Source organism: Phyllostomus hastatus, unplaced genomic scaffold (assembly GCF_019186645.2).
Source record: "Phyllostomus hastatus isolate PE091 unplaced genomic scaffold, TTU_PhHast_1.1 phas_scaffold_46, whole genome shotgun sequence".
In the NCBI taxonomy this organism is placed as follows: domain Eukaryota; kingdom Metazoa; phylum Chordata; class Mammalia; order Chiroptera; family Phyllostomidae; genus Phyllostomus; species Phyllostomus hastatus.
The window spans coordinates 45,738,279-45,765,806 of NW_025334032.1; the positions used below are offsets into that span (position 1 = coordinate 45,738,279).

General features: G+C 65.1%; 1 protein-coding gene across 4 annotated transcripts in view; it reads right to left on the reverse strand.

The window, feature by feature from the left end:
* DLGAP2 (DLG associated protein 2) overlaps positions 1-27,528 on the reverse strand; it is a 175,937-nt gene that overhangs the window by 24,264 nt on the left and 124,145 nt on the right. For all 4 annotated transcript variants that reach the window (XM_045821433.1, XM_045821431.1, XM_045821432.1 and 1 more), the window contains 4 exons: positions 19,364-20,409; positions 14,807-15,000; positions 10,198-10,345; positions 8,433-8,652 (listed from right to left, as the gene is read on the reverse strand). In XM_045821433.1, coding sequence (XP_045677389.1) covers positions 8,433-8,652; positions 10,198-10,345; positions 14,807-15,000; positions 19,364-20,409 — 1,608 coding nt within the window. The remainder of the gene's footprint in view (positions 1-8,432; positions 8,653-10,197; positions 10,346-14,806; positions 15,001-19,363; positions 20,410-27,528) is intronic.

The window sequence follows — 27,528 nt, forward strand, 5'->3', positions numbered from 1 at the left end:
TGCAATTAAAACCCAGTTTCTCTGCTTGAAGTTGCTGCAGCTGACGTGACCGTAGGGACGGGCAGCTCGTCAGCATTCCAGACCTTGTGCGACCCCTGTATCTGTCCCCCCCCCCCGCCCTTCTGACCCTGTCATGATGGGAAAGCCACTGAGCTGGCCAGCAGACTTGCCTCGGTCTGCAGGGGGCTGGGTCAGCAAATCTCCTGAGACAGATTTTGGAGAAACACACTTTCCTCATTGTGACCAGCTAATGTGACTGAGGCGCATAAACCGCTGCCCCACCCACACTTGTAGGGGACTCGAAGTGATCTCAACTGTGAATGATACTTTAAACACAGGCCTGGTTACCCGCCGACACCTGTGAGGCTGGACAGCATTTCTGAATTCAGTCCTCGGAAGTCATTTGCAGCCAGAAAGGAAATTTAAAAATTAGCCTTCCACCATATAAAGCACAAATATGTAATCAAGACAAAATATATCTCGAGCGGCAGGCATCAAGTTCTATTTGAATGTAACAGCGACACTTAAATCCATTGCACTCTTGTAATTAGGACTTCAAAGATAACTGCACAAAAGGAATTACAGCAATCAAGCGCGAGAACGTCCACCCGAGAGCCTGGGCAAGGGGGAACCCCAACTTTGAAGGCAAGAGGTGCAGCGTGAACGATGAAAGCTATTTCGACACCTTAATTAATGTCAGGCTCAGAACACAAGCGTGAATGAAACAGGACACAGAAATCGTATCCCCTGGGTGAGCGCACGGCGATTTCCCTGAAGTCACAAGAAATGACGTGGGCCACCCAAGCCCTGGGGCCGCGTTGACGGACGAGCAGCGAAGACATCGATTCCAAGTGTGTTAATTAGCAGGGAACGCAGCGCGGCCGGCACTTAACATCTTGTAGACAGAGCGAGGCGACGGGACGCGACGGCAGCTGCTTCGCTGCTCGGGACGGCGCCTGCCTTGGTTCCACACGTTGAGGAAACCGCGTCACACACTCGGGGCCCAGACGCTCTGCAGGAAACTGAGAGCGAAGCAACTCTCCGCGGTGTGAAGAGTCCTGAGGGTCCCTGGGTGGGGGCGTTCCGAGGCCCGGGCGGTAAGTAGGGGTGACGCCCCCTGAGGGCCACAATAATGAGGTGACAGCCGCTCGGGGACGGGGACGGGACGCCAGGCGGTGTGGCTCCCCCCAAGCCTGCTGCTCCCAGGACAGGGTTTCGTCCCCAGTCTCAGCACGTGGGGAGGTTTAAACTTAGACCAAAGACATCTTTGACAAGAAGACTTTTCTCCAGTGGGAATGTGGACGAGTGACAGTGACACGCCGGGGTGGCAACTGGGCCACCGTGACTACTCTGTCCTTGGAGAAGCTGGCAACCGCACGGGCGATGGCACTTGTCACCTGAACACACAGCGATGTGTGTGTGCGGTTTCCTTGGAGCCGCCCGACGGTGCACGAAGTCTGTTGCAGTCGAGTGGGAATCACAGTTTCTCGGCCACAGTTCGGGGAGGGGCGGTCACTCTCCAGTGGTGCACTGTCAGGTGATGGAATCATCCAGTTGCACACCTGCGCATGGCAGACAGCAGGTGGGTGGCTGTCCGCGGAGTTAATACTCGGAGAGGTGCTACCGTCTCTCTGTCCGAGGAAGAGGAAAATGACCTCTCGTGGAAAGGTTAGTAAAATAACCCAGCAAAGGCTATTGGCAAAGGGCGCGAACCCCACGTAACTTCTGACTCATTCCCTCTCGCAGATGCCCAGTGAGCCCGCCGACATCTTGTCTGTGTCCCCCATACAGGTTGGATGGCCCCCAACCTGTGACATGGACGGCACGGTCATGCTCTCAGGTGACTGTAACAGGAAGGAAGATGCAGTCCTCGGTTCCCCGAAACAAGGGCCGGGCACACAGACCTGCCTCCACTCTGGTGCGTGAGCCCCAGCCTGGCACGCTTGGGGCTGACATTGGCTGAGCCCGGACACCCAGAGCCTGCGGGACCCACACACCCCTTCGGCCCTGGGCAGCACCTCGCCTGGTGCGGCCACGCGGGCAGGGAGGTGGGCAGGGACAGCCTCACCTGGACGCGGGGAGACCACTGTGGCTGCACCCTGAGGAGGCACGGGGCCTCAGGAGCCCGGCAACCCTCTGCAGAAGGGGTCTGGTCTCTGCTTCCCCACGACACTCGGACCCAGCTCGAGGAAGGGAGGGTCTGCAAACACGAGGCCACCGGAATCCCCTGCTGTGTCCTTGTCATCGATCGGCGTCCGCTCCAGATCCCCGTGGGGAACGCCGCCAGCAGCCCTCAGCACCTCCAGGCCACCTCGTCCCGAATCAAAGGGAGGCTGGCAAATCTCCGTGACTCACCCCGCAGCACGGCCTTGGGCTGAGACCCGGGGGAGACGGCTTGAGTCCAAAGCAGCAATTACTGTCCTCTTCAGAAACGGCTCACGCACCGGGGTGCCAGCCGACACCCACTCGGTGTTAAAAATACCCTGCGCCCGCGGGCTGGAGAGTGCCTGCTGCCAACTCCCAGAAACCGTAGAAGCCACCCCGGGGGGCCGGTTCCGGAGTTCCCGCGCCCCTGGGGGCTCTCTGTCCCCCGCAGCTCACGGAGTGGGGGTCGGCCACTGCTGACGCAACGGGAAACGCTCTGTCCTCTCCTCTCCACGCCGAGAAACCATCCCAGAAGGACAGCCATCTGCACGCTGCCGGGCGCTTGGAGGGAGACCTGTTTGCACTCATTCATTCATTCGTGGGTTGATTGTTTTCACTAAAAACTCAGCAAGTCCTTACTGAACGTGCACTACCTGCCAGGCCCCGCTCGCGGCAGGTTCTGGAGCTCCCGCTCTGGGGGTACGGGGGGGGCAAGGATGGGACAGGAGGAGGCGGCAGGGCCCCATCAGCACCAAGTGCCCCCCAGGCTGGAAGAGGACAGACACACCGGGCTCCAGGCAGACCCCAAGTGCGGCTCCGCTCAAGCGCTCCGAGACCACCGCGCAGCCCGCTCCTCTGCCGGAGCCTCGGGTCGAGGGTGACAGGCTGTTGGCCCAGTCAGGGAAACCACTTTAACCCCTCCCCCCCCAAGCGCGTCAGGATCCCGCCTGCTGATGCGTGGAGGGCCGGGGAGAGAGCCAGTTCTCGGGAGGAAGGAGGCGGCACGATCAGGCAAACAGGGCTGGCGGCTATGGGGCTGCGGCCTCCCGGGGGCAGCCCCTCCGGGAACGCTTCTGATGCGGCCGGTGTGCAGAGGATACCTCATCTGCCTAGAGGGGCCGGGGCACCTCGCCCAGGGGGGCCTTCCTCTTCTTCCTGACCTCTCAGACTCGCTTTTGTCGAGCCCTGCGCCCGGACGTCCCCGCACAGGGCGCGGTCGGAGGCGGCACCTCCCGGCCCAGGTCTGTCCAGCGAGCGGTGGGTGAGGGCTGAGCCGAGCGTGCGGCCCAGGCTCCTGGGCAGCGGTGGGAGTGGCCAGGGGCCACTTTCGGGAGGGATGGACGTCCCGCCTGCCGAGGGCTGGGGCCCTGCGGCCACGCTGCAGCCGTCTCTCTGAGGACCAGGAGGAGGCCGGGCAGGCAGATGGTGGGTGCGGGAGGTGGTGTCCACGGCACCTCGTCTCTTTGGAAGCATTGGCGCACTCACCCGCCCTTGGAGCCCGCCTGCCTTCATGTCCTTCCGTGACCGTCGGCTGCTCCGGTTGCAGGAGATAAGTGGCCGATCGGACGGTCTGTGTGTTCTAAGTCAGACAGCTGTTTCCTGGGGTAGCTGATCCCAGCCGCCGTGTTCAATGGCGACGCCGCAGACTCTCCTGCTCGGGTCCCCGAGGAGGTCCCCGTCCCCACCCCCCGCACTCCCGTTCCGGGTGAGAAGCCGCTGCAGGACTGGCTGCGAGGGCTGGGAGCCCCGGGCTGTGTGTCAGGAATCGGACACTTTCCCGCCCACTTTTTGGCCCACACGAGGTGTCCACCTGGACCAGGTCAGCTGCCCAACCGCAGAGACACTGGAAACCCTGGGGCTGGGGTGTGTGGGCGGGCACGTCCGGCCAAGGGAACAGGTGCTTTTGGAGGAGAAGGCAGGCTGCCCACTCGGGGAAGCTCTCTGAGTGTACCTGTCCCTGCCGGAGCCGCTCCAGCTGCACGGGGGGGGGGGGGGAGTCCTCCCACGGACGCAGCTCCCTCGGTCCTAGAGCCCCCGAGGGCGTGTCCTTCGCCCCACGTTTCAGCCTTGGAAACCGCTCCCGGAAGCTGGCGACTCCTCTCCCTTCTTCACAGCGCGGTCCAGCGTCTGCTGCCCCAGGCCCCACACTGCCCCCATCGGCTCTCAGGGCCCCCGCCGCCAGCGTCCCCCCTCTCGCTCGGGCAGCTTCCTGTGCGGTTCCTCTCAGGGGTCCCGATGGCCGACACCCAGGGTCTGGGGGAGCGGACACAGCAGTGGCTGATTCCTCGATTGTAGTTGAAGGAAATAACAGGCAACCAAAGTGACACAGGCTACGTTTCACGTTCTCCACACGGAGGCTGCATGTCTGACTCGGTCTAAAATGCAAGCCCATGTGCGCCGGAGAACCGCCAGGTCAGAGGTCGTCTGGGAAACTGTCCTCGGAACCTCAGACTCGGGGCTGGAGGCCTTTGGACGCCACGGCCCCGCTCCTCTGAGGACAGGGGGCTTCTCAGGGGTCCTCAGTGTCTTCTGAGGAGTCCCGGGCGGGCCTGGCAAGCGCAGGGACAGCGTGAACGGCCAGGACATCCCCCAGACATTGTGGGCAGATGGAGGCATGAGGTTTTCATTTTCTGGCTCCTCGAATCACAGCGCAGACCAGGCCGGGGACCCTGGCAGGGAGCGTGATGCTGGACGGAAACCCCGCCCCTGGCCTCGGGGCTCTGGCCGGGCCCCACAGGTGTTGGGGGCTTCTCAGGAGACGCCTGAATCGGGTCTCCTGTCCTCGGCACGAACTTGACTTTGTTACAAGGGCTGGCCCCGAGCGTGCTAGGCCAGCGATGGGCCCCCAGGCCTCTGTCTGTCTGAGGCTGCGTCAGCGCTGGACGGCGTCCTCTGTCCTTCCGTCCCTGCACCCGCGGGGCACTCACTGAACTGCGGCTACAGCAGACTCCGCGGTGCCCCGCCCCATCTCCGCGCCCGAATCCCTGGTGCCTGTGACTCTGCCGCCTTCCGCGGCAGAAGGCCACTTGCAGACGTGAGCGAAGGTCAGGACCTTTATGTGGGAAAGTCGCTGGGAGCCACGTGGGGGTCCCCAGGGTGTCGCCAGGGTCCTGAGCAAAGAGGGCGGGGCAGGGGGGCAGGTTGGAGTCAACACCCGGATTCGGGTTACCCTGGAAACCGGGAATGATGACGCGCCCTCGACAGGCAAGTCGCTGGGACAGGAAATGACAAGGTGGAGACAAGCCACAGCTTCTGTGGTGCCCCCCTTGGGCCCTGCGGGGGGGTTTTCCTCGGTTTTAATGACTTCTGCTCAGAAAGTTGCTGACCCAGAGAAAAATCATTACAATCTAATTTTCCAGTGGTTTCCTCCGAGGTGTAAATGACGCCCCCTCCCTCGAAGAACCGGGTGGCGCTCGCATTCAGACAAGTGACTCCGATGGATAAATCATTCCCCGGACGAGAAGGAGCCCACGTGTGAAATGAGAGTGAGATGTTTTCAAAGCTTCTTCATTTAAAGACAGGACACTGATCAATACGCAGCGTTTTTCGTGATGGAAGGGGCAGCGGGGTGCCGGCCAGGCAGCTGCGCCGTGACCCCAGGCCCCAGGCCCGGCCGAGTCCCCGCAGGCTCGCAGCGGAGTCCCCGTGGACTCGGGGAGAAGAGGCCGGGGCTGCCGAGTCCCCGCGGGCTTCAGGGGCTGGGCGGCAGCGTCGGCCCGTGGGCGTTCCAAATACGCGCTTGAAGCACATTTCTTAACACCCCGCCCACGCGTGTGTTTTTATATCTGACGACTGCTGGATGAATATTAAAATCACGAATTTGCATTTTGGGCAAGGCGCGGCGACCTAGCAACACTGACTTGGGTCTCAAGCGTGCAGACACAAGGAAAGAAATCCCATTTTTCAAAACAATCACTGGGGATGTTTTTTTTTTTTTTTGGACAACTTTTTTGGAATTATTTCCAGGAGATGGTTTTAGAACCGCAAAGGAGCTCGACCCGTCAGGTCGGCCTTCCTCTCCCCGGGTGCGCGCACGGACTGACCTCTGAGTACCCGACCTCCGACCTCCGGAGCCTTTGGACGCAGCAGGACTGAGCTCCCGCCCACCCCGGCGGCGGGAGGCTCTGCGTCCAATCGGAAGCTCGGCCCCACTGACTGACAGGCGGCGGCGGCGGCACTGTGCAGGTGCAGCGGTCTTCCCCGTCCTGCTGTGTGCCTGCTCTTCCAGAGGGGGCGCTGTCCCTTCTTCGGTGCTTCTCACACACCTGCGGCCCAGACCCCACGGAGCAGGAGGAGGAGGGGGTGCTGCGAACACTCGCTCCACGGGGACGCGGCAGGGCTGCTGCGCGGCTCCCCCCGCCCCCCCCCGCGCCCCCGCGGCTCCCATTCCTCCTCTCCCCCCACTCCGGGGCCGCCCCCCGACCGTCCGGAGGGAATCTGGACCCCAGGACGAGCCCGAGGCCCGCTGGAACCTCGGAGAGAGGCGTCTTCTGCGATGTGCTGGGCGCACACGTTTAGGGACCACGGAAGGACCCGGGGCAGAGCGGGCGTTCGTGGGTCAGGGAGTCAGTCTCCGACCCGCACCGATGCTCGCGGCGCCTCCACGAGGTCTGTTTCAGTCCGACTCCACCGGGACGGCAGCTCCAAAACGGCCCGGCCGCGTCCCGCGGGGTTACTGTCGCCCCGGCGCAGGTCTGGGGGCCACGCAGCGCTGAACCGTCCCTTGCTCCTCGCAGACACGCAACCACGTCGGCGGGCATGTCGGTAACGACCCCGTGACGGGTGTTTGTAACCCAGCGGTCGAAAAGCGCCACTCCCCCGGGTTTCTGATCCGCTCACTCTGCACCTCTCCTTCCCACGAAGGGCAGAGGAGGGGTCCAGGCCTCCGCCAAGGGGGGAGGCAGGAGGAAGGGGGCAGCTCAGAGGCCAGCAGAGGCCAGCGCCCTCGATGGCGCCGGGACAGTGTCCGCAGCCCTGCAGACGTCACCGGGCGGGAGGGCCGGCCCTCCGCCCCTCCCATCCCCTCCCCTCCCCCCGCGGTGCTGCAGAGCAGGGCTCCCTGCGACCACGGCCCTGCAGCTCCACGCAGGGATCTCGCAGCCTCCGCCGCTGGAGCCGAGAACAGAGAACAGGCACCCGGGACCCGGGCCTCTCTGGAAGCCAGCCGTTAGTCCTGCCTGCGGAGCAGGCTCAGCTCCCCCTTCCGCGGGGCGCCCCAGAGACGGGAACAGGCCAGGCCCTGGACGGAGGCGCGGGGCTGTCCGGCTGCTCCTGCTCTGCGCTGCCCCCCGGGCACTTACTCTTGAAGCGCCGGCCAGAGTGGGCTTTCCCAGCGGCGCCGGTCCTGCGGCTGGTGATTACAGGCGCCCCCCCCCCCCGCCCCCGCCCCGGTCCTTGCTAACCCTTCGGTGGGCGCACAACACGCCGGGTCCTGCCGCGGGGCCACACCCTGCGGGACCGTGCTGCGTCCTGCCCCCCACTGGGGGTCCTGATGCCCGGAACCGCAGGCCGCACCCTGCCCTGGGCTGCTCAGGATGGCCCTCAGTTCCTCTGACCCGGCCCCGCGGCGCCCTCCCCAGTGCGGCCGGCTCCTAGCGGCTGGGCCACGTGTTACCGCCTGCCCGGCGCTCTGCTGTACGCGCGTCCCCGGCCGGGTACGTCCGCGAGCCGCACACGGGAGAGCAGAACAGGGCAGAGAGGTGCCGGGCAGCGCCATTCAGTGGAGGCGGTAAATCTCCAGGGGGTGGATGCGGCTTCCACAAACGCCGAAGGAAACGGTGACACTGGATCCGCCGCCCAAGACGCGCCGAGGATTTATGCCCACCACCGGCTGCCGGCAGCAGCAGTGAATCACCTTTATGGGTCCGTGTCCCGAGCGCGCGGACGCAGCCGCATGCTGCCTGGGCGGCGCCGCGGCGTCTCTGCCTGTCGGCTGCCTCGCCGCGGCCTATCCCACTCCGACGGTTAGAAGGCAATCCCCTTCCCAACACCACTACCTGCATCTTTCCCCGCACAGAACCTGACAAGTCAGATGACTGTTCCAAAAACCAGGCCATTATGGGTTTCGCTGTAAGAGAAAGAAAGGTCGCCTGTGAAAGAATGTTTCTAAATGCCACTGCCGGCGTGACGACACGACGAGACAGCGTGACAAGTGCGATTGGGGAAAGTCACCAAACACCTGGGGTGCGCGGTTCACCTGCGGGGAAGGCCCGCGGCTCCCTCCGGGAGAGGGTCGGGGCGCAGGCACCTGCGCGGTTCCACCAGCAGCCGGCCGGGGGCGCTCTCACCTGCCGCGGGCCTGACGGTGGAGGTGGCGGGGCAGGGCGTCAGCGCAGGGAGGCACTCGTCGTCCTGGGAGTAGCCGGCCTGGATGGCCCGGAGGTAGCTGTGGCTCCGCGTGCGGAAGCAGCCGGGCAGGTCCAGGGCGTCCATGGCCTGAGACTCGACCTCCCCGAAGACGGACTCGCACACCGACTCGAACTGCCCGTTGACCTCGGCCTCGCTCATCTGCAACAGAGGAGAGGTCGGCCGGCTCTCCCACCGCCCACCGCAGGACCCAGCGCTCCAGACGGACCACCCCCGGCTCCCGCGGCCAGCAGCGCGGGCACCCGCTGAGCCCGGGACGCAGCTCGCGGGGGATTCCTGACAGGCCAGCAACGGCCAGTTCCAACACGCCCCTGCCGTTCCAAGGGCCCTGACCCCCACGACTGCGTTTGGAAGTCTGGCCCCGCGCCTGGTGCAAAGGGCCTGTTCAAAGTGTGAGGGACTTCGGCCGCCGCTCCCTGTCACCGTGGAAACCAACTCCATTTGTTCATAAGCTCGTCCTGGTCCCCAGGACAGCTGGGTGCGTGTCTGTCTGCACCCGACCAGCGGCCTCACCTAATTCTTTTCTTTCTCGTCTTCAGCCTGGGATTTCAGCATACTCACCGTATTCGGTAGTTTTCCAGGTAAAGTAATTATGTTCAAGTCTGTGGTTTAATTTCCGGGTATGGAGTCACTTGGGAACCTAAAAGTTCCCGAGGTGTTTTAAGCAAGGACCCCGCTGGGACTGCGGAGGGACCCCGCACGCAGAGGGGCTGGCCCCTGCGGTCGGGTGTGGCCTGCTGGGGGTGGATGCCCCGGGCGGGGGCACACCTCTCCCGGGAGCTCTAGCTAGCAGTGCTCGTGTGTCCCCCGAGTGCCGAGTCGGGGGGGTTTGGCCTGGAAACCCAGCACAGCGAACTGTGGGACTGCACAAGGTGGACGCGTGTGTGGTGGGAGAAAGGACAAGGGTGTAAGGGTGGAGAGTGGACCCTGGGCCGTGACTCGCAGCCGCTCACAGGCCTGAGGCCGAGGGGCGGGGGGCTCTGACCCCATCTGCCACGGGACAGGCGGTGGCTCCGAGCCCCATCGTGGGGCCCAGTCCCAGCGCAGCCGGGGAGGGAAGGCACTGGGGGTGGTGACTGACAGGCCCCGCCCGGGGCCTGGCCTCAGCCTCTGGGGAAGCGTTCCGTGTAAGCCCGAAAGACCCATGAGCTCAAGCGCTAGTTTTTAAAGACAGTTAAAGTCGTTAAGCACTGTGTTTAATTAAAAACGTGGAAATCCACTTTTCTGCATCCTGTGGCATATGGAGCTGACAACGCCCAGGTCCTGATTCTTCTCAGCGGGCTCCTCCCCTGGGTCTGCCCTGCCCGCCCCCCCCCAGGGCCCGCCTAGCGCTCGGTCTTTCCCAGGGGCCCTGGGTGACACCCTGGGAGCGACACCGAGCACCACGGCCTGTTTGTGACTCTTCACGAGGAAGGCAGTGCGAGCCGACCAGTCGGCGGGGGAGCTGGGGACGGGCAGCGCGTCAGAGGACGTCGACGGGAGGGCCGCAGTCAGGGACGCCGGGACCACGGAATGCCGCAGGCTCCCAGGTGTGTCGTCAGTGAGAGGCCGCTGCACGTCTGCCTCGCCCCGCCCCCGGACCTGAAGCCTCCAACTGCGGCCCCCGCCCCACCCGCAGGACAACTTCTGGAGTGACACGGCTCTACCCTCTCAACCCAGGGGACAAGGGAGCAGAGGCGCCCCCACCTGGCTCACGCAGCTGGCCTGGCTCAGCGTGCTGACCGCTCTCATGTAGCTCTGGTTCCGCGAGCGGAACTTCGGGGAGCTGTAGTTGGCGGCGGGGTCCAGGCTGTGGCTGGCAGGCCCGTCGCTGGCCGCCTGCAAGTAGCTCTGGCTGCAGAGACAGAAAGGAGAGAGACGCCCCATGAGCGGCACCGGAGGGGCGGGGGCTCGGTGATCCGCGTGTGAGCCGACGCCGAGAGGCCGCGGTGAGATTTCCAGCCCTGGTCTGTCTGCCGACAGACTCTTTGCCTCCTGTAACTGGTCCCCGAGTTCACATTCACAAATGCGAATTTCATCGAAAGTAACAGGGGAGTCCGTGTGCGGAACTGCTTCGGGTCCTGATGTTTCATGGGCCGGCCGGGCACCAGGATCACCTCCTCGCTTCTAGGAAAGTGCCGAGAAAGGACCGGGCCCCCGAGCCGAAGCCAGAAACCTGTGGACGTCTCATAAAAGGCGGGTGAGCTTTTGGCAACTCCGCCTGCTCGGAAAACAACAGGATGAGTCCGAGGCCTCTGGTCCTAACCGAGGTGGGAGTCGTCCAGTCGGGCAACGCGGGTGGACGAGGGGCAGCCGGGGAGTTAGAGACACGTTACCCTCAGCAGGCATCACTGCTCCCTCCCCACCCCCCTCCGAAGGGTTTGCTCTGGCTCCCCTTCCTGGGATTCAGCCGCGGAAGCACAGGGTGTTTCCCGGAAACTCAGATTTACGTAAGGAAGCAGGGGCCTGCTGGGCCGCAGCAGAGGTTACCTGCCAGGAGATGTACCTGCCGGGAGGAGACTTGGAACCGCAGACACATCCAACCCCCGACCCTGTCCCCTCAGAAACGCAGTGGACATCTCACGTGGGCCGGAGGAAGGAGAGACAGGAGACACTATTCTTACACTAAGTGTGGAATTCCTTCCACACTCGGGGGCGTCTCTCCACTTTCACCAAGGAGACCCGACGTGAACAGCGGGCTGGGCGTCACTGCGTTCCACGGAGGTGGGATATTCTACCTGGTGTGGGGTGCACGCGTGTGGGCAGGTGTGGGCACGTGTGGGCCGTGTTCCTCCGCCCACATGGGGATTACGCTACTATTGTCTCCCGCAGGCATTGCACGTAAACTGGAATCCACTGCCTGGTCTGACACGGCGCCTCAGACCACAAGCGTCCTCCCAGCCATGAGTTCGGAGACGCGGGCCTGCCTTTCCCCGTCACATGCTCCCGTGGAAGCCAGTCAGCCTCTGGCTGTGGTGGGGACGCGGCCTGGTGGGTGCACCGCGTCCCTTCGAGGCCTGTCCCTGAGGCCACAACAGAGGCTCCCGGGGCCACGCCGCCACTGCGTCGGCCTCCCGGTGCTCTCTCCGAGTGTCCCTGCAACGCCCGCAGCCACCGCGGGTCCTCAGGGAACCTGCTGGCGGTGGCTGTGTGGCCCCAGAGTGTGTGCAGGGTGGAGTGGGGGCCTGAACCGGCGGGGACTGGGGCCGGAGCCTTGGAACTAGCGACCAGGCTGAAGAAAGCCAGGGCCCAGGCTCCGGCACAGCCGAGACGCACACACGGGTGTCTCCCTGCAGAGCCTGTGTTCGTGTTTGTCACCAGAGGGCCCCAGGTGCCTGTCCTCCCCAGGACAGAGGGGCCACGGAGTCGGCCGGGGCTGCGTCGGCAGGGAGCCGGGCCACTGGAGTGAGCAGGGCCCAGAGGCCTTGACCTGCTGGCGGGAACGGTCCCGCCCTGCGGAGGCGTCTGAGGCAAACCCGGGCGGGAGAGGAGGCACTGAGCGAATGTGGCAGACGCCCCGGTCCCCCCGCTGGCGTGGGAGATGGGGGCGGTAGGGCTGTGACAGAGGACACCCCCGGCGCCCGGGTGGCCGGCTCGGGTCCCGTCTCACTGACACGAGAGACGCTGAGGAGCCGGGAGACTGGATCGGCTTCACCACATCTTGTCAATGGACGGTCTCACTTTTGGAACCCTTAAACGTGGTCACGTCGTGGGTGCCCTTCACGGCCCTTCACCCATCAGGGCGGTCATCAGGGTGGTCGGCTGTTACCCCCGACACGCGCGAGGCTCCCGGGACGTGAGTTCTACTCCCTTGTTCAGTGTGTCGGCGGCACGGGTGACCCACTGCACCGGGACGATGCCGGGCGAGGACGGAGGAGGTGTCTCCCGGCCTCAGTGCGAACAGGCCCCGGGGAGGAGACCTCGCTGGAGGGCAGGAGCGGGCGGCGCGGGGCTGGAGGGGGGACACGGCTGCGCGGCCCGGGAGGCCTCTGCGGGTCTGCGGTGACCGGCTTTCACCGGGCGCGGGACAAACCACCGCTCTCTGAGCACAGCTGGCCCACGGGCCCTTCCGCACCTCGAGGTCAGGACTCCGAGTCCGAGGAACTGCAGCTCCCGGAGAAACGAGCTGAGCCTCTGTGACGGCGTCTAAAGTGCCAGCGAGTGAAACCACGTGGAAACCTCTGACACTCTCAGCAACAGCAGGGTGCGCTAAGAGGCCGTGACCACCACTTAACTGGCCAGTGGCACGACTGCCTTTGTAACGGAAACTTCGGCACTAGTCTCAGGAAGGGCTCTGCAAGTTAGCAGAGTTCAATGGGTGGGAGTCAGCACCTGCCCCCACCTGCTGGCTGGCTGGCTGGCTGCAACAATAACTCATGGAATAGACGGAAAAACGGACCCGACCGCTGGACGGCTGTGCAGGCCCAGTGGGGAGTGGTGTGGGGTGGCGGCGTGTGGGGAGGTGATAAGGGTGTGGGAGTGGGGAGAGGCCAGGGGCCGAGCTGCCACAGAGCTGAGGTCAGGGCTGTGGAGGCCGGGTCTGGCTCCTCCCCGCAGGGCCCCTGTGCGTGGGCGCTGCGTCCGGGGGTCAGGAACCACGTGCAACGCGCCCGGCCTGATCGCCACGCCCGCAGATGAAGAGCTGCGTCTGCACCCAGACTCTGCGGCCGCGGCCTCGGCCTTGTCGTCAGTCTGTGGGTTGGAGGGCCTTCTCCCGCTCTCCGCAGACTTCAGTAAATCTGAACCCTGTCCGCGTAGGCGCCGGGGGTGGGAGCCTGGGCGTCCCTGAGACGCGGCACGGGCCGGTCTCTCCCTCGGAGGAAGGAGGTGAGTGCACCCCTGCAGGTGAGGAGCGCAGGGCCGGCAGAGGGTGCGTGGGCGAGCCTGGGCGTCGGCAGGCGCGGCAGGACAACAAGGATCTCAGCGCCCACCCCTGGCTCACGGCTGACCACCGCCTGCTTTCTCTCTGTCGCCGCTTACAGCCCCGCCGCAGCCCCGCGGTCGCTGCTCCCGGCGGTCTCAAGGCTCACACGCGCCTCCGCGGGGGGTGCGCGTCCGCGGGGCGGGGCCTCGGCTCTGCGCCCCGCCCTCCCTGCCCCGCCGACAGTGGAGAGCGATGGGGTGTCGGCCTCCCCGCCCCCGCTGCACAGTTGCTGGGGGACTTAACGGAACTCGGTGAGGACGTGGTTCGGCCCTGGCTGCTGTAGCTCAGTGGATTGGGCGCGGGCTGCGAACCAAAGCATCTCAGGTTCGATTCCCAGCCAGGGCACACGCCTGGGTTGAGGGCCAGGTCCCCAGTGGGGGCCACGTGAGAGGCAACCACACATGGATGTTTCTCTCTCTCTTTCTCCCTCCCTCCCCCTATCTAATAAATAAATACATAAAAATCTTTTCAAAAGAGACCTGGCTCACGCCTGGGAACTTCACAACTTTGACTGCGGCTGCGACTCCACATTTTCAGTCTCCCTCCCGGGAGCTGATGCGACGATGACGGTGGGAGTCACCCCGACGTTTTGCTCGTCCCTCTGTGCCCCCGGCCCCGGAGGGGGCGCCCCCAGAACAAGACCCGGCTGGGAGCTCCACCGCCTCCCGCACGGGCGACGAGCCAAGGTCTGGGGCCGCGGCGGCACAGCACCGGCGGGCCGGCTCACCCTGCCGCTGGCCTCCACGCAGGACAGCTGACCGCCCACCCGGGACCCGTGCAGGGCTCCCCACGTGCCCCCGAACCCAGCTGCCGGCCCCCGGTGCCCCCCCCCACCAGCGTGACGCGAGAGCGAGGACGGCCGACCCACGGAATGGCTTTCTCTGTTTTGGAGCCTTACCCATAACACGGTGGCGGGTGCTACCACATTCGCAGAGGGGTCCGTCTCCCGCCCTCACCCTGCGAGAGAAGGGGCTGCCTCCAAACACACTTGCGAAGTGACAGCAAAAGCGCCCCGTGACGAGGAGTCTCGCACACTCACGCACACTCACACTCACACACTCGCCCACCCACAGACGTGCTCCCAACGAACACGCTGGAATGACCTGGGGGGCCACTGGGGGACCACCCTGGCCAGGATGACCACTCTCCAGTGACCCCTGGACGTGGCGGCCGCCCCCGTCCAGTCCCCCCATGGCCGTGGGGTCGGTCAGTGGGTCAGTCGGTCACCCAGGCCCGGCTCTTTCTGGAGGCCTGCGCTCCCTGAGGGCCACGCAGTCCGGCGTTGTCAGCTCGGAGACCGGCTTCGGTGGGGGCCCGCGGCCGGCTGCTGGGGGCGGGGGTCTGAGGCGGGAGGCGCGTCCGGACCGGCGGGGGCGGGGTGGGGGGCCTTACGTGTGCAGCCCCGCCAGCGAGGTGAGCAGGGGCTCCGGCCGCAGGGCCACCGTCGGGGACGTCTTGGGGCTGGAGTCCGACTCCCCGCTCTCCTCGTCGCCCATGGCTTTGATGTAGCTGCCACTGCGCATCCTCCGGCAGGGGATCCCGTCCTTGCCGCCCGCCGGATACCCGGCCCACTCGTCCTGCGGCACCTGGGGGGAAGAGACACACCGCGTCACCCGTCGGTCCCCGGGGCGGCGGGTCCTCCGCGGTCCTCAGAGACGCAGCGCGTCCCGGCCGACGATCCTCGTGTGAACGCAGACGCCCGGGTCGGCGCTGCTGCGGGCTGTTCTGCCGCGGAAACCCCAAACGGCCGTCAGCGCAGGGGGAGCGAGAACCTGCCGGGACAGCGAAGTGAGGGAACCCCCGTCACTGCAGCCCCCGGGAGAACCAGGACGTCCCTCCAGCAGCGTGGGACTGCGGCCGGGAGAGGACGGGGGGGGGGGCGAAAGGGTCGCCCCGCGTGGAGGACGAGGAAGAGGGGGAGCAAGCCCGAGGCGAAGGAGGTGCCCCCCCCAGTGTGGTGAGGGTGCCCGGCGGGGGCAGAGGGAGGTTTGAAAACCGACGCCTGGTGGTCCCCGCGCCAGGTCCCTGCACTGCGGAGGGGGCAGCTCGGCGTGGGGGGCGTCCCAGGGAGGGGGCAGGGACAGACAGACGGCAGCAGGCCCTGCCGCAGAGGGACCCCTGCTGGGCGCTTGCAGGACGTCTGTGAACCCAACACACAGGTTTCCCCGAGAGACGGCGCACACACTGCTGACCAGCAGCCCGAGAGGGAAGCCAGCCTGGGCCCCCCCGTGTCTGACTCTCGGGGCCAGTGCCGCATTGTCCACAGAAGCGGCTTCGGCGCAGGAGTGTCAACCAGAGCCGGGCTCGGGCCACGAAGGCGATTCCACAGTGTATGTGGGGACTGTCACTGGGACAAGGAGTGGCCCCCAGGGGCCTCGGTGACACCCGGTGGCCGGCTGGCCGGCAGTGCGTGGGCGAACCCCGGCAGCGCCTGGGAGCAGCGAACCTGCTGCGTCCCGAGATAAGGAACGACCCTCGTCGCCCCCAACAGAGTGAAGGGGACAGGGGGACAGCCACTGCTTCTGAGCCGCCGTCTTCCTGGGGTCGACAGAGTGCACCGCTGGCGTCTCTGCATCTGGCTCCAAGGACACCTCAGGTCCGCGCATGAAATGTCTCGCTCTCAGGCAGTGGTGTGTGTGTGTTGGTGGGGGGGCGAGTTTTGTAACAATATTCTCTCCGGGGGGTTCAAACCACGGGAGGAAACGCCGTCAGATGCTGTGGTCCCCGGGGTAGGGTCTTCCTCACGCATTCCACACGCTGTGTCCCGTGCACCGCCCGTGGGCTGCCCCCGTCCCCGGGGACCCCTGCAGGGCCAGGCGCCGGCTTCCGAGTCGCCCCGTTTCACAGTGAGTGACGGTGTGCTGGTGGCGGTGCCGTGGGGCAGGTGCAACGCAGCAGCCCCGGAGGTGCCCTGGCCCGGACTCAAGCCGGAGGCTCCCCCGTGTCGGCGACGCCCAACCCCTGGGCCGCGCCGGCTGGGCCTCGCTCGCTCGCTCGTCTCGGTGCTCGCCAGCCTCCAGCCCAGCAGACGATCCCCCGGGTCACACCGGTCACCCAGCGACAAGGTGTTCGGGCCCGAATCTCGCTGGGGACACAGACCGGGGACAGCGGAGCTGACCGGAGCACAGGTGGCAAGCCCGAGGCCCTCCACCTCGTGTCCAGCCCAGCGGCAGCGCCCAGCTCCGTGCCCCTTATGCCCATGCTGTCCTAAAACTGCGCCCCGCCCTTTGAGGGCAGCCGCGAGGCTGCTGTGGCCCCGGTGACCGTGAGTTTGACAGCCCTGGGCGAGAGCCTGCAGTGGAGGTCAAGGGGGTCGGCCTGAGAAGGTCCCGGGGAGGGAACATCAGGACGGCACGGGAGGTCGGGAGTCCCGGGCCCTCAGGCCCCTGGTCTCCGGGCTGAAGTCCCGCTTTGGTGCCTGCACAGGGAAGGGCCTGGCTGGGGCCGCGTCTCCTGAGCGCCCCCTGGAGGCTTCTCGTGGGAACAGAGTGGGAAGCTGGCCTCTGGGTGAGAGGGGGGTGTTTTCTGAACCCCTGACACAGAGCTGCCGTGTTGGGTGGGGAGCCTGGCAGGGCTGAGGTGCGTGTCTGCACGCAGGGGACGCTGGGCTCTTGGGGGGGCTGCTGCCCCGCCTCCCCGAGTCCAGCCCAGAGTCCCGGTCAGCGAGTGGCTGTCACCCCAGCTGTGACCAGCGCTCCGCTCTGGCCCCACAGAGCTTCAGCGGGTGACGTTCTCACCGTTCTGACCACCTGTCGCCCTCCCCCCATTTCCTCTGAAGTTCCCAAACATCCGAGTGGAAGCACTTCCCACGCAAACTGCAGTGTGGACGGAACCCGCCAGGGGACAAATCCGTGGAAGTCTCCTGTGCCTGTGGAGCACAGGACGCCGAGGAAGGCAGGAGCGAGAAAGCGTGGGAAACAGGAGGTGCTGGGGGACGGGGAGAAGTGGGGGGACGGGGTGCTGGTCGGGCCGGGCACGGCAGGGTGGGTCTCCACAGGGATCCCACGTCCCGTGCCACCGGAGGCTCTGGCTGGAGGGTGCAGTCCACCGGCCACCGCGCGCCGGGGCCAGACCCGCGTGGCACTTTCTGCCGTGACCGTGTGCAGAGCGAGGGCCCTGGCGTCGGAGGATGTGCCACGTAGGGTGGCAGCTCAGCCAGCCCTCGCCCACCCCCGGGGGCCTGTCCCTGTCCCGGACCCTCCCAAGGAAGAGCGGGGGAGGGGCGGCACGGTCTCGCAGCCTGTCGGGGACGGGCATCGGCGACGTGAGTGACAGAGTGACCTCACAGCGGACACGGAGAAACCCAGGGCATGGGGGGCCCCAGGGCAGGTGACACCACGGGGCACCAGCGTAGGCGGCACCAGATGCAGGGGGGTGTCAGCAGAGGGCCGGCTCCTGAGCCCCCCAGGGCCCTGAGAGGCATGAGGACGCGCAGTGGAGGGACCGGCAGAGAGGGACCAGCAGGTCTCCCAGAGCAGCACCCGCCCGGCGCCCTGGGCTCTGACCGGCTGGTGAAGAGGGGTGTGAGCAGCAGCAGGGGGACTCGAGCCCGGGCCGCAGGTCCGCGGCCGTCAGGGCCGGCGTCCTGTCCAGGGTCTGGCGATGGGGCTGCGGCTACGGCCCCAGAGGACGGGCCCTTCCCTCCCGGGGCGGCTCCCCACGGGGCACAGGATACTCACCGGACCTCACGGGCCTGCTCGGGCCGGCGCGCGCGTCCGAGGGGACAGGCTCTGAAGCTGCGTGACCAGCGTGTGGGGCTCGTCAGCTGGCCGCCTCACCTTTTCACAGGTGAGCCTTTTCCGTGATGAAAACGTTGGGGAGGGTGCCCACACACAGGGCGGACAGAGAGGCTTCGGCCGGGAGAGGCGGGGGGGGGGGGCACGCCAGGCTGTGGCGTCACCTCGCACGTCCAGGGGACACGGCATCGGACACTCGCAGGGACGGGCAGGGACCCAGGGTGTAGCTCCTCTGACAGTGGCCAGGGGGAGCCTCGGGCCACGGGCCATGGCCTCCCTTCCGACACGTGAGGTGGCCCTTACGTTTGCGTGTTGTCAGCGGCACACAGCACTGACCTGTCCCCCTGCTACAAAAACAACGTTCTACCTAAGCACACACCTGACTCCCAGTAACCCCGCCTTTGGGAGCGAGCTGGTCAGCGCCGCCTCGTAACGCAGAACCGCCAGCTGTGGGGCCAGGGCCAGCGCGGCAGCGGCAGCTGCTGGGACGGCTTGCGGTCCCAGCTCCTGAAGCCATTGCTCTGCCCCGACGCCGGACCCCGGGGACTGGGCCAGTGCCTGCCTGTTGCTGATCCTCCCGCGAGGGCCCCTGTCGCCCGCGCCGCAGCCTGCAGCCGCTGCGGTCGGGTGCGGGCGTGAGTGTGAGTGACGGGGTGCAGGTGACCCACTTGCCAAAGACGAATGCCAGACTCCCCGGCTGTGCTCGTGGCAGACGGAACTATGGCAGAAGCACCCACGGGGGCCTCCCTGGGCCGCCGCCGCCCCGCACGCTCTGTGGCAAAGGAGGCAGCGCGAGGGGAAGTCGTGAGGAACACAGAGTTCCGCAGTCTGCCACCCCTGGCCACCGCGGTCTCTCACCTGTTCTCGCCTCTGGTGAGTGCGTTCACTGTGGTGCACCCAGAGGAGTGGGGGGGAGGGGGCTTGCCCAAAATCGCACCTACGGTGTTATCGTCGAGGGGGCGAGTGAACGCACCCAAGCAGCAGGCCCGCTCCCCGCCCCCACCCCGGCCAAACCGGCCACCTCTGGAGCGGAAAACACAGCTGTGGGCCACCTTCCCGCTGCTGCCAGGGAACTCGGCAGCCCGAGAGGCATGAAGGGAAGGGCCCCCCGTGTGTGCTCAAGGGGCGTCTCTCCCGGAGCAGCGAGCCGAGGCCCCCGAGAGGCACCACGAAGACCTCAAGATGCGCGGCCGCGGCCCTCGGGCCCCCTTACCTGGAGGTAATGGCACGGCCTCAAGGGCGCCTTGATCTCCTGGTGCGCCAGGGGCTTGTCCAGGTTCAGGGAGCTCTTGCGGTAGGCCTCCTTGGCCTGGCTCACGGTCAGCGTGGACCAGGAGCTGCGCTTCATGTACTTGGTGTCGGGCGTCAGGGCCAGGCCCTCGCAGGCGGAGCACTTGACGTCGTTGTTACTCCGGGACGTCTTCAGGGAGAGGTCCCCGAAGGGGCCGGGCAGCGGCTCCGGGTAGCAGTGGGACGCGTGGTCCGCCAGGTGCCGGTGCACCACGCTGGAGGCCCGGCAGGTGCTGTCGCTGTCCAGGTTGTCATCAGAGCTCCACCAGCTGCTCAGGCCTGACCTGTGCTTGCCCTCGGGCTTGCGGTCCTTGCTTTTGCTCCGCTTGCTGTGCTTGGAGTGGTGGCCGTGGTGGTCCTCGCCCCGGCCGTCGCCCTTGGCCCCGTTGGCGTTGCCCTTGGAGGAGCCCTCCAGGGAGTGGGACTTGGTGAAGAGCTTCTGCACCGAGTGCACCAGGTGCCGGATGCGCCCCGGGCTCTCTCCGCGCGGCTCGTTGGCCGAGGAAGTCCTCTGGTACTGCAGCGTGTGGAAGCCGTCCCTGTGCAGCGGGAGCTGCTTCTCGAACTGGTCCAAGAGGTTGGCAGGGATCCGGTTGGCCTTGGCGCTGGCGTGGGGCCCAGCGCAGTCGTCCCTGGTGTCGTAGTGGGAGCTGTAGTGCATCCTGGGGAAGGTGCTGCTGGACACGTGGTCGGCCAGCACCAGGGGCAGCATCACGCACTCGGAGTGCACGGAGCTGCGCGGCGAGCAGCGGCGGTGCTCCAGCGGGCAGCCGTCCCCGGGGCTCAGCAGGTAGGGCTGCCGCGCGTCCGGCCCCAGCAGCAGGTCCTCGGGGGGCGCGAGCCCGCAGGTGTGGCCCGAGCACAGCGGGGGTGCGTTCCGGCTCCCCGACAGCCCCTTCATGGTCCTGGGGGCTGGGGAGTACCTGTCCTCATTGAAGTGCTGGGCGGGCGACCACGAGTACTGCTGGTCTGTGGAGAGAACACAGGGGTGCCGGTGAGCCTCGCGCGCAGGGGGACGGGCCCCGCCCGGGAGCTGCTCTCTCCGGGGGCCAGCGGTCCCTCGGTCTGGGCATCTGTGGGCAGTGCGTTTTTGTGCCACGACCAACACTGCCGAGGGCAAGGGTCTCGGGGAGAGTGAGCCGCCATGACCCATGACTGCACAGGGACAAGCCTCTGGTGTCCCTGCTTGTGTCAGGCCCCTCGACGGCAAGACTTCGGGGTGTCACACAAACTGGGGGGGAATGAGTTGTACTCAGTGAGGTTGGAGTGTTATGTGCCTATATACATGGTGGTAGCATGAATACAGGGGAGATCCTCAGACTCTACCACACAGCACGTGCATGTAATGCACATCGGTGGTCTGAGTGTACGAGGTCTGTCTGCAGAAAGTCAGGCATTGGTAACACAGTGAGCACAGGGACGTGGCCTGGCAGCCAAGGGCAGTGGACCGGAGTGCGCGTGTGTGAACGACCACCCCACTGTACCAGTCGGTGGGGGCAGCGGGCGCTGTTGAGTGCGCAGGTGTGGCCGATTCCTGCTGCCCTGCTTCCCAGCAGCCAGATTGTAACCAGAGCTGTTCAGTATCCGAGGAGAAGACGCTGCGGATGACATTATCGTGTGATGCAATTAAAAGCACGTTTTCCAAGGAACTGCAGCATTCCCCCGACACAGGGCAAGAGCACGTGCTGTAATCTGGACTTCACAGCCGCGTGGCGTGGTCGTCCCTCAGCTTCTGCTTCATTTCCCCATTCACAAGCGATTTAACGGGGTCCCAGTCTTCCTCCCTGCGAGGCAGCCCGTCACTGTCCTCCGCTACGGCTGCCCGGTGTCTGGCCCAGGGGCTCTGTCATGACTGTGGCCGGGAAAGGCGCTGAATTTGCACTGCAATGAGTGCAATCTGTTCATGCGACTTGCTGGTAACACAGGCTCTTTGCTGCCGCAATGGAGCGACCCCTGGGGGGAGCGCAGGGCCCGGCGGCAGCTCCTGAGGCAATGGCGGTCGCAGCGCGCGCAGTGCCGGTGTGCTGGGGGCGCACGCAGCAGCGAGGGTGGGCGCTAAGGGTTTCCCCAGGAAGGGCTGGGACAAACCAGGACGACGCAGGGGCTGGCAGCGTCTCCTTGTGAGACGGATGATAGACATCCGCGTGAAGGCATCTCGATTCCTAATTCCCAGCTTTCCACGACGCCATTTTTGTTATTGAGCGACAGAAAACAGCGGTTACCGTCGTTCTTCATCCACCGCCACCTTGGATTTAAGCTGCCAGGGAAAGGCATGTTTCCCGTCGGGTTTCCCGCGGGGTTTCCCACGGCTGGGGCCAACTAGTCCCGGAGGTGTGTTTTGAGTGCGGGAGTGAAAACTTACAACCAGCTGGCGTGCACGGCCTCCTGCGCCCCTCGCAGCCCGGGCGGGGGAGGCAGGGGTCCCCTCCGCCGGCTCGGAAAACCAACGCTAGAGGGCGCAGGCTGGTGAGGGTGCTGAGGTCCTGCACTCGGGGACGTCACATGCCCGCGTACGCACCCATGCGCGCACGCGCACGCGCACGCACGGCATTATAGCTGCACCAGAACCCAGGCACCCAGCTCCAGGTGGCTGCATCCTGTCCCGGGCTGCTGATGAATGTGGGGGGCCCCTGGTGCCCTTTCCAGCAAAGGCCGCTGGGGGTTCCACCCCAGCACTAGCCTGAGCCCCCTGGGCTGGGTGAACCCCGGACCCCGTGGAGCCGTGCCCCCACCCACTTCCGGGTGTGCGGTGCCGACCCCCTGGGGGTCCCGCCCTGCTGAGGACTCCAGCCTCGCCTCCTTCTGCCTGAAGCCCCCGTAACCCCTGTTACCAACCTGCCTGCGTTTCATCTGATTTATCTGGGTCCGCCCCGGGGGGGGGGCGGGGGCGGTGACAGACCCTCCACTTGTGCTGTTTGGCCTTGTCACCCTCCTTAGAACATTCTCTGCAGAAGCCTGCTTTTGCGTCGGCTGATCCACACGGACCAGCGGTCCAGCCAGAGCAGCCGGGCAAGGAGAGGAATAAAAGGCTCCCAGGAAGAGAGGCAGGTGTGCCTGTCTCAGCTTGGAGACGTGCGTTCCTCTGCAGAGAAAAGTCCTCTGAACCCACGAAGAAGCTACTCAGGCTGATCTCAAGTTCAGCAGAGCTTCAGGCCGCAGAGCGAAACTCAGGAATCAGTTGTGCTTTCACACGTCGACAGGGAACCATCCCAAAGTGAAACTCGGAAGCCGCCACAATCGCAGTAACCTTGGAGAGACTGGCACGCCCGGGCTGCATCAGCAAAGCAGGCGAGAGAGCTGCGCCTGGACACCCGGAAAGCAGGGACACAGGAAATTAAAGACCCAAGTGAACGGGAAGATGTCTTGTGTTCCTGGGCTGGAAGGCTTGAATCCTTTTAAGATTTCTATGCTCCCCAAAATAGCCTGGGAAGTCAACACACCCCCATCAAAATCCAGCTGGCTTTTTGCAGAAGTGGACAAGCCAGTCCTCAAGTGCATCTGGAAAAGAAACGGGCCCCGAAGAGCCAAGGTCACATGCACAAGGAGGACAGAGCTGGGAGGCTCACGTCCCGACTCCGAAACTTGCTGCAAACTACAGTCATCCGAAGAGGCTGGTGCTGGCATGGGGGGCAGCCGGAGACCAAGGGCGCAGAGCTGAGAGTCCAGAAACGGAAGCGTACGTGTACGGCCCACGCGGCTCTGCGAAGGGCGGCGAGACCATGAAATGGGGAGCGATGCTCTCTTCCACAGGCAGCGCCGAGACAGCCGATGTCCACGTGCCAAAGAGTCAAGCTGCACCCCCTGCCTGTCACTACCTGCGAACAGGCACTCAAGGTGGGCTATAGAACCGAAGACGGACATGAAAGAAGAAAACCCTTCGGAGAAAACAAGCATCTTCCTCCGTGAATGTGGTGGATCAGGTGATGTTTTCTTAGATGATGTCATCAACGGCACAGGAAAGAAAAAAAAGAAAAATGGACTCCCTGAAACTAAGAACTTGTGTGCTTTGCAGCCTTTCCTCAGGAAAGTGGAAAGATAACCCATAGGACGGGGAACATTTCTTGTAAACCATATATCTGATGAAGACACCGCGTCTGGAACGTATAAAACAACCGATATAACTCAATTATAAAAAGGCAAATACGTCCAATAAAAGTGGGCAGAGGAGCTGAGCAGACATTTCTCCAAAGAGATTTTTTAAAAAGCCAATAAGCCCACGAGAAGCTGCTCAGTCAGCAGCCCCCAGGGTGTGAGGCAGCGCTCCCCCCACCCCCCGGGATGGCGGTGGGAAGAGACAGATGGCGGCTCGTGCTGGCGAGGACGCAGAGGAAGCGGGACCCCCTCGCTGCTGGGGGTGTACGATGGGGCGCTCGCTGGGAAAACCACCGTGCTGGCAGCTCCTCAGAGACGCAACAGAGTGAGCGCACGGCCCAGGACTCCCGCTCCTGGCGTGCACCCCGGAGAGAGGGAAGCACACGCCACGCAGCAACCTGTACGTGAGCAGCGTTCACAGCGGCACCCTTGGGGCCAGCGCCGGGCAGCACACAGCCCAGACACCCACCAGCTGGTGAGTGGACTGGCCGCAGGGGTCACCCCCACTCAGTGGACTCTCGCTGGGCAGTAGAAGCCCGCTAGGTATGGAAACGTGCCATGGCGTGGGCGAACCTTTGGGTCACCAGCTGCGTGAAAGAACCTGCTGTACATATGTGTACACGTATGTGAAGAGCGTGGAATGGGCAAGGCCGCAGACGCAGAGCACACCACGGTCTGCAGGGGTCTGGGGCGGGGCGGGACAGGGATGACTGCCGAGGGGGCGGGGGGATGAAAACGTTCGAGACTGGGGGCGGGGATGGCCGCACACATCCGTCCGTGTGCCAGGACCACGGCCCGTCCGGCCGGTGAACCAGAGCCCCAGGAAGCGCTGAGAAAGGGACAGAGACGCCCCAGGGACGAGCACAGGAGGACACAGGCTGTGAATCGCCCGTCTCCGCGCCCGGCAGGGCTCAGCGAGAGAGAGGCTGCGCGGCCCAGTTCGGTCCTCCGTGTCCACGTGCCCGCAGGCGGCCCTGGGGCCCAGGCAGGTCCCAGCGCCCCTGCAGGGCCCTCACGACATCACCGGTGTCTCCGCTCCTATTTACCTTTCCCGGATCGTGACTCAGACCTTCGTGCCATCAGCTGGTTTTACGTGTTTCTGTCCGTTGCTGTCTTACATTCTCATTAAAGAAAACAAAGTATAATTGAGTAAACGCGTGAACTTCCACCAGCCAGTCTGACGACGTGAGTGCAGTTCTGCGGCGAAGGGCTGAGAGCTGGTCGGTCGTCTGCCTGGACGACTGCTGAGCACGGTGTTCAGGCCGCTCCCGGGTGCGGGGGCGGGACCTCCCCCCCCACCTGGGTTAGGACTTCCCACCGAGACCCGGTCACCCAGGACCTGGCCCCGAGCGGCTCGCTGGTGTCCCGTGATTCCTCTCTCGCCTTCGTGTCCCTGGTAGTTCACAGCCTTCGGACCTGGGCGCACGCATGTCAAGGACGACCCCCGGCATTCCCCAGACGCAGTGGACTGGTCGTCCCTCTGTAAATGCCAGCGGCTCCCGCGGGTCACGTCCCGAGTGCCGTCCTCGGCCGACTCCTGTGGCACCGAGTCCCCCACCAGCTCTCTGATCTCTGAGAGTCACGTCGGCACTCAGCAGACGTCCTTGAAGCAGACCCTGAGTGCCCCTGCCTGGCGAGCGAGCCACTCCACGTGGGTCTGGTTCAGCACAGAGGACGGGAGCCCTGGCTGCTGGTCGGGGTCGGGGGTGGGGGCGCACGCACACCCCCGACCAGACTCCAGGGCAGGAGTTGCTCAGAGCGGTGAATGGCTCCTGTCGCCGAGGTTCCTGAGCCCTTTGAAGAGCAGCCTCTGTCAGGGACCCCTCGCCACTTCTGAGCGGTGAGCGAGGAGTTGAGTTCAGCTCACAGGGCCCTGCTGTGCTTTTAGTCGCTTCTGTCTGCTCTTTCCCTCCGGTGGCTTGTTAAGTTCCGTCACGAGGCTGTGGCCTCGGAGTCCCCGCGGGGTCACGGCCCTGGCAGAGGCACTGCTGTGCGTCCACAGCGGGTTCTGACGTCCCCGAAGCCCTCGGGGGCGGCCGAGGGGCCCGTCCCTCGGGGTCACGGACTCACAGCCACGCACGGGCAGCGGTGACAGCCCCTGGCGGGTGTCCAGACAGTGGCTCACGGGCCCCTCCTCTCCCCACTGACGGTGAGTTTGGCTGTTCGCTCAGGATGCAGGCAGCTGCGGCCGGGCGTGAGGCCAGCGAGGGCAGGAGCGTGGTGGCAACAGGCAGCTGGGAGGCAGGCAGGTGTGGTCTGGGGCTCCCCCAGAGGTATCCGGGAGGGGCTCCAGGCAGAGCGAGTTCCGGGACCCCGAGGTGGGGGCCTTGGGTCAGGAGCAGCAGTTCCTGCTGCCGAGCTGGAGCCGTGGCCACCACGGCGGCGGAACCAGCAAGGGGGGACCCGCCTCGGGGAGCCGGCACAGAGCGGCAGGGCCTTCGGTGGGGGAATGAATCGCATCCTCTTCCTCGGGTCCCCGGCCCCCAGGCACCCCGGGGGAGACGGCTCTGCCACAGTGAAGTGGGGGCCAGCTCGGCGGCCACGCAGGATGCCCGGGTCCGGGCGGGGTGGCGGCCGCCGCCTCCTCGGGGCCCCAGCTGCCCGTCACCACTGGACACGGCAGGGGCTCAGGCCCGTCAGCAGCAGCAGCAGCAGCAGCAGCAGCAGCAGGGGCTGTCAGGGGCTGTCAGGGTGCTGTCCCCGAGGCCCTCCCGCGCCTCACCTTTGGAACGGCACAGCGACCCCCGTTCCAGACCCCCTGGGGCCCAGGCTTCCCCCAGAGTGGAGACCAGAGGGCCCCCCCGTGCGGTCCTGCCCCCGACGCCTCCTCTCCGTGCTGCCAGTGCTGACCGCTGACTCTCCGTCCCCGCCAATGCGGGAGGAGGTGGGCCACCCACTTCCCTCTCAGCCAACCCCGCAGGTTCCCCCCTCGGCTCCCTCCCACCTCCCTGCCCCGCCACCCCGGGTCCAGGGACACCCCTTGTGTCCCTTCGATTCATTGTGAACGCTTATGATTTGTCTCATGCTGTGTCACACATACTGCTAATTCCACACACATGCACACACGCTCACACACGCTCTCTCACGCACACACATCAGTAAATACGGTTATTGGTTTCAGAGAAGAAGGAAGGGAGAGGAAGAGGGAAACATGGGTGTGAGAGAGAAACACCCATCGGCCGCCTCCTGCACGTACCTGACCAGGAATCGAACCCACCGCCTTCTGCTGCACGGGGTGACGTTCCAACCACCCGAGCCCCCTGGCCGGGGCGGTGGGAACCAGCCTCATCACCCCCACCCCCCACCCGCTTCCTTTAATGAACCAGGCATCCGAGGCTCGTGGGAATCAAGCTGGGTGGGCCCAGGCAGGCAGGGCCCACGCACGCCCGGCCTCATCCCCGTCGTCCAGGCCCCGTGGGGGCCACCTGCCCAGTCCGGCCTCCGTGCCTGCCGCGTCCTGAGTCTGCGGGTCACACAGCACGGCGAGCACTCTACACGGGAGCCTAACACACGCTCACGTGTGGACACACACGCACACACAGCACCCATTCTCACGTGGGATGTACTTCGATGTTTTCTATTCTGTAAAGTCCACACATTCCTGTCCCGTGTTGTTTTTTATTAAAAAAATTTCTGGTAGTGACTCAGTAACGTGAATTCACAGCCCATTGAGCTGCAGCCTGCAGTTTCGAAATCTGCGTCGTGTAAATATAAACTATCAGTCTGTTCTTTTGTGTCAGAGCGGCAGAAAGTCACGTGACGTCTCGTCTCTGGCATGCACCCCTGACACGAACACAATAACGCGTGTCACCTGCCGTGGAAAAATAGAAACGGTTTACATGTGGGAAAAGTTAATACAATGAAATGCATGACGTATCTTCCTGGATGAGAAGGTGGGTTAAGCGAACTGCACTATTATTAAACATGCCCCCGCCTTCCTCACTCCCCCGGCCCCGGCCTGTTTCCGCCCGAGACCCCTCCGGTGTGACGACCGTC